The sequence below is a fragment of the Emericellopsis cladophorae genome (assembly GCF_022114955.1).
Source record: "Emericellopsis cladophorae strain MUM 19.33 chromosome Unknown NODE_156_length_11424_cov_47_392369, whole genome shotgun sequence".
In the NCBI taxonomy this organism is placed as follows: domain Eukaryota; kingdom Fungi; phylum Ascomycota; class Sordariomycetes; order Hypocreales; family Bionectriaceae; genus Emericellopsis; species Emericellopsis cladophorae.
This window is the reverse complement of record NW_026251081.1, coordinates 1-11,424: the sequence shown is the minus strand read 5'-3', so window position 1 is coordinate 11,424 and position 11,424 is coordinate 1. Positions and strand designations below refer to the sequence as shown.

At 53.0% G+C, this 11,424-nt stretch overlaps 2 protein-coding genes across 2 annotated transcripts; both read right to left on the bottom strand.

Moving 5' to 3' along the window:
- Nucleotides 1–2,287: 2,287 nt before the first annotated feature.
- Nucleotides 2,288–3,928, bottom strand: J7T54_002878 (uncharacterized protein; the record flags this gene model as incomplete). Its single annotated transcript, XM_051510656.1, has 1 exon — nt 2,288–3,928. The coding sequence occupies one exon, from the start codon at nt 3,926–3,928 to the stop codon at nt 2,288–2,290; it is 1,641 nt and encodes a 546-aa protein (XP_051358466.1).
- Nucleotides 3,929–9,328: 5,400 nt separating this feature from the next.
- On the bottom strand, nt 9,329–11,424 carry J7T54_002877 (uncharacterized protein; the record flags this gene model as incomplete). The annotated part of the gene is made up of 3 exons (XM_051510655.1): nt 9,329–9,337; nt 9,400–10,271; nt 10,572–11,424. Coding segments are annotated over 3 exons (1,734 nt in total), but the record flags the coding sequence as incomplete, so codon positions are not given.

Below are 11,424 nucleotides of genomic sequence, written 5' to 3'. Positions count from 1 at the left end.
CCCGATGAATCTCATGGGATGGTCAGACATCATCTCAGGTCAAAGCCTGGCTATGCTGGCTCGTACTTGCTTCAGAGGATGCCCACTTCTACTAAGACATAAGTGCCCTACTATGGTGCACTTCTTTTCATGACATTATTCGCATGGGCTATACAGTCTTGAGCATTCACAGCTTCCTATCGAATAGAATAATATGAATGTTCAGAATGACTCCATACAGTGTGTGCTTTGCAAAAATCTTACTGATACTCTATATTTGGACGGCGAACTAACTGCCTGACACAACGCTGTTCCTCGCCGGTCGCTGAAAGTGTTTGACTGTGATAATGACACTGTGCTACATGGCACCCGCATTGGCGGTCTACGACCCACTTATAACGACCTAACAATACCTACAGCACTCATCCAAAACCGGCTGTTATGGCAACGCTAGCGCAGCTTGTTATGACTCATCAAGTAGATTCATGTACCTACAGATCCGGACCCCGGCTCCACAAACAGACAGAGTGCATGAATAGGAATCTGTATTTGCTCACAACTATACAGTACCAACCCCGGAACTAATTAATTGCGGAAGGCGTCAATGGTGGCTTGTGCCTCCACGGCAAGCGTTCTCCATGGCCCGGTGCCCACGCAACAGGGGTGTTGGCGAGCCAAGTCCGTCAACGACGCTATCGACGGCCGTTTCTTGCCGTCGTCGATCACCTGTTTGCTTAGCACAATCTTCACTAATCCGTGCAGCCCCATGGTGTGGATCCATACCAATGGGCCCGCACCTCCTCGAGCGAACACAGACGACGCTGATCAACACCGTTCGTCCACATACATCGAGCAGCCACTTGTGGATGAGGAACGCGCACCCCTGTTCCACACCTTTACCGTGGCTGCCACACGGCAAGGACTACTCACGCAGGTACCCTTAACAATAGCGGGGCCATCACACCCTCTCGATTCTAGCCGTCTCTCATAATCCAGGGTGGCTGCAGCTGCACAGGGGACAGTCCCACGGCTGTCCTGGCCGAAGTCGCAGTGAGCTTGGCAAAGTCGGCCGCCAAGCCATGGGCTGGCTGAGCCATCACACTCTCGGACCGTGGCTGCCACACGGCAAGGTCGCCGGTCATGTGTAGCCTGGCCCGAGGGAGAGACCTCATGCAACTGGCAACTGCAAGAGCAGGGGCAGCGATGGCGGATCCAAGCCTCATCTTGATATCCTGCGAGATCCCCTGTTAAATTCGCAGCGAGAATGATGGGGTGTTGTACCTGCTGGGGACCGGGCATCGACCCAGAAATGACTACCCTATTCTTAATCATTGCCGACGTGTATGCGTCCTACTCACCCCAACCGAAGGCTACACCACAGTCTATGGTATTGACAGCAGCTGTTCAGAACCTGCGTAGTCACCCACAGCATCTACGTCGCACCACGATATGTAGCTGAGTATCTCTGCACGCGGCAAAAACCATAGCCAGCGCCAACAGCGGCTAACAAAGTCACCGAAGGAAACAGGCGGCACACAACGACCAGGATGAGCCAAGGTGCCCATGAGACAACCCGTCCAATGCAGAGACTCTTTCTCTGTACTATAACCTCTCTTGTGATCGTTAATGCGCCACCTTGTTGATGTGGAAGGAAGATGCTCACATTAGCGCGCTTTTGGGGAGGCAGCCGTGACCTAAGTTCTCGGCGCAAACCGACCAAGCTGAGGAGGCAATCGATAGGAAAGACATCATCCCTCGCCATTTTGCGGTTACTGCTCCGTCAGTCATGCGTGTGGCTGAGTTGGTAGGCTGGTCAAAGAATTGACCAGCGTGGGGTACGGGGTTCCCTGGTTTGGATGGCAACTGAGACGTGCCGAACGCCGCTTGTATGAGCGCGTTCGCACATGAGCATGCCCACGACATATTCACTCTCGAGTCTTCCTGTGAAGCTTCAGGTTTGGGATTCATGTTACTGGTGTGTATGAAGTCAAAAGGCCAAGTGCGTTTGAGCCTTCTTTCTTATTAAGCAAATTCGCCGTCCTCCTTGCTCGGCCGTTACTTTGGTGACATCGGACCTGCAACAGCCCTTCCCCTGGTCTGCCTTTCCAAAACATGACTTTGGCCTTGAAGTGACCTTTTGATAATCACAGGGATCTCTAGTCCTCCTCGCTGCTGCTTTGAATGCAACCGTGGTGTTGAAGATTGTTCATGAGTATATACGCATATTGTTTCGACCAAAACGAGTGACCGAAATTCCTAGACAGGCCCCAATAAGCAAGATCTGAGTATCGAAAGAGGAAAAGAACCATCACTCGCTGCGATACGCCAGGTCCACCCAGACCCTCCAGTGCAGAATGCCGACGTGTGCCAGCCTCATGGCCAGATCACTGACGCCACTGTCCATACCGTCTCGCAGGCATTCATAAAAGTCGCGGGGCATATTGCCGCTGGTGGGTATTCTTTTCTCTACGGCGGCTGTGTATAGGCTCCAGCTGCTCATCCCATTGTACTCCCGAACGCGGTTGCAGAGTTCCTTTAAAAGACGCCGGTGATAGTCGGCTTCCACGTCTACGAAGAGTTCGTCGTGGGGGTTAGAAAGGACTTCGCCAAGTGCGGACTCGACCATGGCGAGCATATAGGATGGGGCTTTAGCATGGCGGAAGATCTCAACGGCCATGTGAGGGACAGCCTCCGCCCAGCGCTTGGCTTGATCGATAGTCGCGGACGTCGACTGGAGGATGGCGACCAAGGATACGTATAAGTTGTTTGTCTCCGTCTCGCCTTGGCGCTCGCCGAGAATGCGTAGGACGTGTTCGTAGACACGCATGCAGATGACAATGTTCACAGCGTCGTTGCGAATGCGTAGCAGCCTGTCCTTGTCGTAGTGGAAGGTTTCGGGCGGAATCGCATCTTCTTCCTGCGCGCGAAAAGGTCGCACGAGGCGCGCAACGGCACGGAAAAAGATGGACATGTCGCCAAAGCCTTTAGTGCACTCATGGGCGTACTTGAGCTGTGCGCGATGATACCATAACTTTGACCGTCCAATGTCCAGCCTGCATGTTGCAATCTCCTCGCTGACTCTGCGCTGCTCGTAATGAACCGTCTCCGTGATGAGAGCAGGCCGCATCCAGCGAAGATAGTGGTTGGCCAAGTCCAGTTTCATATGCTCGAGCACACTCAAAAGCTCGCACATACCCATTACCAGTTGTTCCACGTTGCCTTCGCGACTTCCAATGCGGAAACGTGCCAACATGTTGTTAACCTCCCCGTCACGCATGGGGGCACAATGCGTCTTAAGCACACCTGCTAACCACTCGGCCATTCCTTCCAGATTCAGCATGCCTTTGTAGAATTGCTGCATCAGCAAATTTACATTCAGCGCCTCCTCCATAAGACTGCGGTCTTGCACCGGCACGAGCGTCTCCACAATGTCCTTGATGGTTCGCAAGAGCAGGGGCAGACACCACTCATCGCTGTGCGCATAGCGCTCCATAAACTCGGACCGTCTGTTCTTGTCGACAAACATGCCCAGCTGTTCTGTCAGAGCCCTCCAAAACGCCCGTGAGTGCTCCTGCCTCGTCTTACCCCTATCGCCCAGGATGTTGGGTCGAAAATGCAAATCGGGGTCGAAGTTGATGTCATGGCGCAGTTTCGAGTTTCGTACAATGCGCGCCTCGTCGAGGTCCGATAGAGTGGCCTTGGTGATGGGCGGTCCAATTGTGAAATTTATTTCCGCAATCGATCTGCCAGTACTTCTTTTGGGGTTGTTCGACTCCTTGATTTCCGCAGGTCGTGTTCCGGAATTTGACGACTCTGTGGATATTCGTTCCGCTTGTAGGGTATGAGACGAGCCAGCTCCTATGGATTTGGTCTCGCTCGGGGATGAATTAAGTCTGCTTGACTGGAAGACTGGTGTGGAAACGGCCGCTGTGCTGGCTGACGAGCTCATGGACGGATTCGCCACGTCGTCCGAGTTTGCTCGAGGGAAGTTCACACCCGATGTGTCTGTCTCAACGCCCTTTAGGGGCACTGTTTCTTCGTATAAGGAGCCAATCCGTTGGGGCTCTGTGTTTTGACTTGCCGCGTCTGTGTCTGTGGTACTAGCAGATGGAGTGTGTCGCTTTGAATGCCGGTCGCCTGGACATCCTCCTTGATCAAGCCCCATAATGCCTTTGCTTACTGTGCGACACGTACTCGTCGGTGTAGTTGCCAGAAAGTGGCGTGGAGGCCAGGCAAACGTCTGCGATCCAAAAGCGGCTTGCGTAAAGGGTGATATGTAGGGCGAAGCAGTTCGTAGAGGAATAGTGCCCAGTGACAAATGACAGGACGATGAGAGACGGAACAAGAGGTTGGTATGTACTGCGCTGAGGCGAGAAAAAATCGTTCCAGAAAAGATAGCAGACAGTATGGGGGGAATTGATGAGGGAAGGGGAGGGAAAGGGGCCAAGAGGGATCCATTCAGCAATACCATGCAAAGCGCGATTATGCCCGTAGCGACTACTTCCGCTACAGCCGTGAACAACACCACCAGCGCTGAAACAGAGGCACTAACGTCGCGCACGCAGCATCTACAGTAGGAACTCCACGTCTACTTTCCAGAGGTAGCTATGACCGGAAGGTGTCATGCTCAGGTTGTTTCGTCCGAGCCGTGATAGGTGCAATGGTAGGCTGTGCTACCTGCTGTTAGAGTCCATGCCATGTTTGAAGTTCAGACGGTGTGCTCTAGGGAGAAGCTGGTCGGCGTTCCACTGCCGATGCCGCCAATTTTGCGGCCTCTCAGCTCGGTGACTGAGGTTGTAGAGGCAATGTTGTCCGCATGACGAAGAAGGCGTGGGTGCAACAATCCCAGATCCTTTCTGCCGTGTTTACTGAGAGTCTTCGCTGAGGAAGTCTGAGGATAACTTGCCTGGTGCTAGGCGGCAAGTGCACGATCTTAAAGTGGACGGGCGCTTGGCTGCCGACCGGGAACATCGCCAGCGCAGGCACGCCGAGGCATACGAAAAGGTGCAGCCAATGCGCTCTTATTGGTTGTATTACTCAGATTGCCTTTTAACTTTGCCCGTCCAGCCGGTCAGTCCCGCTAACCTTTTCGTATGTGGCGCCAGCAGCTGTCAAGCAACAACTATGTGTTTGACTGGCGTTTGCATACCCCATGCCGTGGCTTGTGTAAGTTTGGCCTAAATATAAGCCCGCTTCGAATGGCCGCATCTAGGTGATTCAATGAGTGGTGTACAAAGGCGCTAACATCGAAGGCCGAATCTAGATGCCACAGCGAGAGGGCTGACGGCGTGCATACAATGACCCGGGGCTTGGAGGCGCACACCATGGGGTCTTCAGCACTAGGCCACAATAATGGAGGAAAGCCTTACAGCACTCTAGTGAATGTGGGCACGAAGTCGGCGCACAGGCGCCCACTTCGTGTGTCGATAGCCGGACCATTGATGGAATAGACCCGTCGTATATCTTCACGTGCCTTTAGAAGGGTGTTGGAAATTTCTGGACAGGAGCGATGGGTGAACAACTCTACTTCACAGACAGCCTCAGAGTGGAATGAGACCACGGCCGGTAATAGGCGTGGTGCATCGCCGTAAGTGCCTGACTCACTCATTGCAAAGATCCGCAAAGCACATACAAGCACAAACCCTCGAGCGAAGTGTGCGTCACCAAGGCAGAATGCTTAATCTCTGCCAACAACAAGAGCTGGGTCCACTTGCTGAGAGATAAGTGTTTCAACAAATTAAGTCACGCGCAGCTCGAACCTTGAAAGTATCTATTTGGTGATCTAGCTAGTGCTATGCATATCCACTTGTTCAATTCTGACGCAAGACACTTATCCCGAACTATCCACGCTTACAATATCCCGCCTCAGCCAAAATGGTCTTATGTCGGGCGCGACACTACGGTGTTCGAGTCGATCCGAAAGGCGGACAGCGGAATGCGTAGGACCGCACGTACCGACTGAACAAGGTGCACTGATGTTGTGGCCGTGCGACAGTGGGTTGAGTTGCCATTGTAGAGAATAGTGGGCATATCGATGACGCACAGGGCGCTAAACTACACAAATGTCCGAAGCGCTTCGGGAAAATTATCAAGGAGCTGAGACGCAGCAGTGGGCCCAAGAGCCGCTTGTTCGTTGCTGAGCCCGTCTGCATATATCTCTTGCGCCAGAAACCTCGCTGTCGTTGAGAGAACTATCAATAGAAAAATCAACCGCATCTGAGACTGTAACGTCATTTCTTCAACCACGAAATGAACAGTGCTGAGGATGTCAACGATATCACCAATGGCGTCGTCGGGTTTTGAAGGTCGATAGCCTCGCTTTCCAAACCAAATATGTACGCGAAGCAAAACCCCAGCGCTGGGAAAACGCACAGAAGTACGTAAATAAAGACCATACACGCAGAGACCTCCTCTACTGCATGTAGTCCCCAGAGTGGCATTCTACCGTCGCTCAGCTCGTTGAAATATGACAGCCTTTGAGGAATCCTTGGCACCGTATCTGGAGGGAGTGTTGGTCGGCGGCTGACAATATCGGCGGGAAAAAGTTGGTCCGACCAGACAATACGTAGCCTATAGAATGGAGCTTGCATGAGCATTGTCAGAGGAAAACCCAGGTACCTAGTTTTAGTGATAAAAGGCCTCCGGGAGTGGTCGTAGATGTGCTTGAACTCCTCCGGGCTAATAGGTGGCTCGCATTCCGCTGGCCGTGGGACGTAATAGTAGTTCTTGTTGTGCTGAGTGTCCTGTTCGGGTAGGCCGCGTCCACGGAGAGAAAACTTTTGGGGCAAGAACTTTTCGAATTTGGCGAAATCGCAGTGTGAGAAGCGGCGGATTGAAAACCAATATCTAAGAAATCCCCTTTGCTCATAGTATCCGTTTCGGAGCTCCTGGGCAAATTCCTGAGTGTTAGGTCTTTGAGAATTTACCTGAAATTGATGGAGGCTCAAGTTACTGCCGTTCACCATCAAAGCGATATACCTTGGCCCTGACGGATCTTCTCGTCGTTGTTCTCGAACGCCTAGCTCGGTTTCTGGGGCTGTCGGTGTCGCCTGGTCGGGTAGTCTCATGCACGGCTGTTCGGTAGCTGCACTAGGCCGTGATGCATTTCCGGTACTTAGCTCACTAGAATTTACTTCCGCGGATCTAGTGGCAAGGTCAGAAAGGGGCATAGGCGTTCCAGAAGCATCTTCAAAGTCGGCGACGCGAGGCTCATGCTCGGTGAGTGAATAACTGAGAGTATTTGCGCCGCTGGCCTCAGCTTCTTGCAAAGTTGACGCCAGCTTTGACTCCAAAAATTGAGGAGTGCCGATACGTCCAAAAGTAGGTTGTCTCTTAATTAGCTTGGCAAGCTCCCTCCCAAAGGTTTCTGGAACGTTCAACCAGCGTTCTTTGTGACAACTCTTAGAACGATGTCAGTGTTACCAATTACATGCTAAGTGAGGGTCAACTTACACAAATCCACCGCAACCGGACCTCGCCAGATTTCAGGGGTTTTCGTGGTGGAGAGAGTGGCCACCAGTTCCAAGCTTCTTGAGTGAAATCCTCTAAGCTGAGTTTCCACCTATCTGACCAAGAAACAGACAGGTGGGATTCTACGTCGATTCTTTGTGGCCTGGTATGATTGAGTTCAGATATCAGACAAGCTAGGCGTTCGTCAAGCCGTGTGGACCTGCTGTAGTCTGCTTTCTCACCCCTGTTGTTGGCTTCATTCATAAGGGTTCTCGCTGTCGGAATGAATGGAGTGAACCAGGCTTTTTTGGGGGGACCCGGCGTTGTTGCGGTCGCATCATCGAGATCAGGTGCGCCCTGAATGGGGAATGGCGCTACGTTTGTTTCTTCTGATGCCGTGGGGATTGGCACTACCAAGTCCATTGACTGATGTTGTAAATCGGCTTGTGATGGGGTTTGATCCGGTGAGGCGTGAAGCATAGGTTCACTTTGAGATTCGTGATGGTCGCTGTGTACTTCAGGACGAGAATGCAGGAATTGCCGGATATTCTCCCTGTATAGGTCAAAAGGTCGTCCCTGTGTCAAGAACACGCCGATCGCATCCAAACTAGGAGACTCGCTCCTGTCGGCACTCGTGTCAAGATTGCTGTCCTCGCTGCCCTCGCTGATTTGACTGGAGACATCGGTGTCATCCACAACTACCCTGTGGGTATCTGAGGGTATGGTATCTGGCATAGAGAGTTGATTCTCATGGCTCATGCCACCAAGAAGTCGGTCAAGAAGTAATGTATCATCCTTCTGCTGCTCAAGGATGACCCTTACTTTCTCCCGCTCGTTTCTACCAGCGGGTTTAAGGGTTTTGTGAATGCCTTGTGAGATGCGAGTTCTGGCGGCTCGTGATCGTAAAATCCCGATAGCAATTTGCAGCTGGCGAGTTCGTCCTTCAAGGCGGAGGTCTAGGTAAAACCTTTTCAGCAATCGCCGGTGATTCCTGATGAACTTGGCCTCTTCGATTCTCTGTGTTGCTTCATGGTATAAGCCGAAAAGTTGTGTGTCGCTAGTGAACCTCCTGACGACGTATGAAACTGCGGCTGTCTCCGTATCCGATGGGGGACCATTCAAGGACTGGATATCATCCGCTATCGAGTCGACTGACTCGACATCATCAAGCGATCCGTCTAGTCGATGGCCACATGACAATTTGTAGTTGAAGAAAGACATTGGAGTGAACTCCTTGTTTGTTCGCTTCCCCCTCGAGACAATGGACGGATCCGTAGGGACGCTGGAGCCATTACCAGTTGTCCATACTGAGTCAGGGACTTCCGATGACGTGCTGTTGGAATATTCGGTCCAAGGACGCTGACGCCTACCCATCGCCAGCACCAACCTCTCCAGCATTGAACGCATACTGATTGTGATGGCATGATGGAAGCCGAGATGCCGCTCTTGGAGCTGAAGAATGTTCTCCAGATAGCCACGGGCCTCCTTGTAGCGACCGTCAGATTCTAGGACAAGCACCAAGCTGACAGTGCTGTTCAAAGTGGCAGGATGTGCCTCACCCAAAACTACTTTCCTCATCTGTATGACCCGCAAAAAAAGCTCCTCAGCATCTTTCCATCGACTTTGTTTTTGAAAAATTGTTGCAAGGTTGCCAAGAGCGCCAATGGTCCAGGGATGTTGTTCTCCGAGTACCCTCCTCATTGAGTCCAAGACTCTAGCCTGTAATGGTTCTGCATCATCCCACCGACCTTGACCAGTATGTATGGTTGCTAGGTTGGCAATTCCTGTCAGCGTGTCGGGGTGATCTGGCCCGAGTTTCTTCTTGCGAGTCTCCGTTACTTGTAATAATAAGTTTTCGGCGTCCTCCCATCGGCCCTGGTCCTTGAACGTTGCTGCCAGGTTACTCATGCTGCTCAGAGTGTATGGATGGTCAAGACCGAGTCTTTTCTTGAAAGCATCCATCACTTGTACCTCAAGTGTCTCGGCCTCATTCAACCGGCCCTGGTTGCTGTATGTAGACGCCAAGTTACTCATGCTCTTTAGCGTGTCGGGATGGTCCGCCCCAAGCTTCGTCTTGAAATTCTCCGTCACCTGCACCTCAAGTATCTCTGCCTCCTTCCACCGGCCCTGGTTCCTGTATGTCGACGCCAAGTTACCCATGCTCTTTAGCGTGTCGGGATGGTCCGCCCCAAGCTTCGTCTTGCTCGTCTCCATCACCTGCACCTCAAGCGTCTCTGCCTCCTCCCACCGGCCCTGGTTGCTGTATGTCAACGCCAGGTTGGCCATACTCGCCAGCGTGTCGGGATGGTCCGCCCCAAGCTTCGTCTTGCTCGTCTCCATCACCTGCACCTCAAGCGTCTCTGCCTCCTCCCACCGGCCCTGGTCCCTGTATGTTGACGCCAGATGGGCCATAACTGATAGCGTATCGGGATGGTCCGCCCCAAGCTTCGTCTTGCTCGTCTCCATCACCTGCACCTCAAGCGTCTCTGCCTCTTCCCACCGGCCCTGGTCCCTGTATGTTGACGCCAGGTTGGCCATGCTTGTTAGCGTTGAGGGATGGTCCGCCCCAAGCTTCGTCTTGCGAGTCTCCATCACCTGCACCCCAAGCGTCTCTGCCTCCTCCCACCGTCCCTGGTTCCTGTATGTCGCCGCCAGGTTGGCCATGCTTGTTAGCGTTAAGGGATGGTCCGCCCCAAGCTTCGTCTTGCTCGTCTCCATCACCTGCACAAAAAGCGTCTCTGCCTCCTCCCACCGTCCCTGGTTACTGTATGTCGACGCCAGGTTGGCCATGCTTGTCAGCGTGGAGGTATGGCCAAGTGCCAGGGTATTCTTTCTCGTTTCCACTGCCTCCTCTCCGAGTAACTCTGCCCGGGAATATTCGCCAATCATAAACATGTACCGTGACACATTCGTCAATAACTCGGCCCGACAATCAAGAACGTTCAGCTGTTTGGGTGTCTTTGCTAGCACAGGCTCCACGTGAGGAAGAAGTCTCTGGCAAAATTCCCACGTCTCGAACGTGCCCGATGGAAAATGATCTGCTGCCAGCTGCAAAAACAACCGGCTCCATCGCGCAGGGTCTCCATACCCTGCAATCCACGAGCGGGTACAAAATTGAACTAGCGAGTGCATGTCGCATAAACCTGAAGTTTTGACCGTAACAAGGGAGTAGCCTCGGAGAACGTCTAGGTCGTTCTCGAATTCCGACCCATCGCTGCCCCCATCGCTGCCCTCATTGTTGAGGCTGACGCCCGCATCATCTTGATCGCTCTGGCTATCAGTGACTGTGTCGTCATACCCGTGCAACATGCTCTCGGGTATGTTTTGTGATTGAAACTGGCTCATCAGGGCGAGGAGGTTAGCAGCGCGCCTGTGATCCTCCCGGATCCTGTCAAATGTCAACTGCCACGTGACCAGTACGGAGTTAGACACCCCTTCATATCGCCCAAGATCGCCCTTATCGCTGCGTAGCAGTCCTCTCTTCCGCTTCTGGCTCCCGTTGAACTCTTCCAGATACGATCGGAGTGTCACTCGGGGCCTCCGGCGGTGGATATACGCCGCAGCCTGGCTGATAGCTAACGGTATATGATCCAGTGCCCGGATCAGGTCTCTTGCGTCGCTCTCCTCTTCGCTCCCCAGTCTTCTGTACAAGAGCTGGAGCGCCTGGTCGTGCTCCATGACTGGTACCTGCTGAATCCACTCGCCATGTCCAACGAGCTTCTCGGCTACGTTTCTACTTCGTGTCGTAACCAGCACCTTGCCGTGATCGCACTTTGGCAGGTATAATGCTAGCCCGTCGTCATGTAGCACGTTGCCGGAGTGAATATCAACGTTGTCGGCGTTGTCGATGACCATTAGAAAAGGGTTGCCGTCGACCTTTTGTAACCAGTCGCGCACCAGCGCAAGGACGTTCACCTCGGCATCCGTCCGCCGCGGCAGTAGAAGCGTCTCAGCGATCGTACGGTAGGATGCTTCAAACGTGTCCCGGGTAGCCCC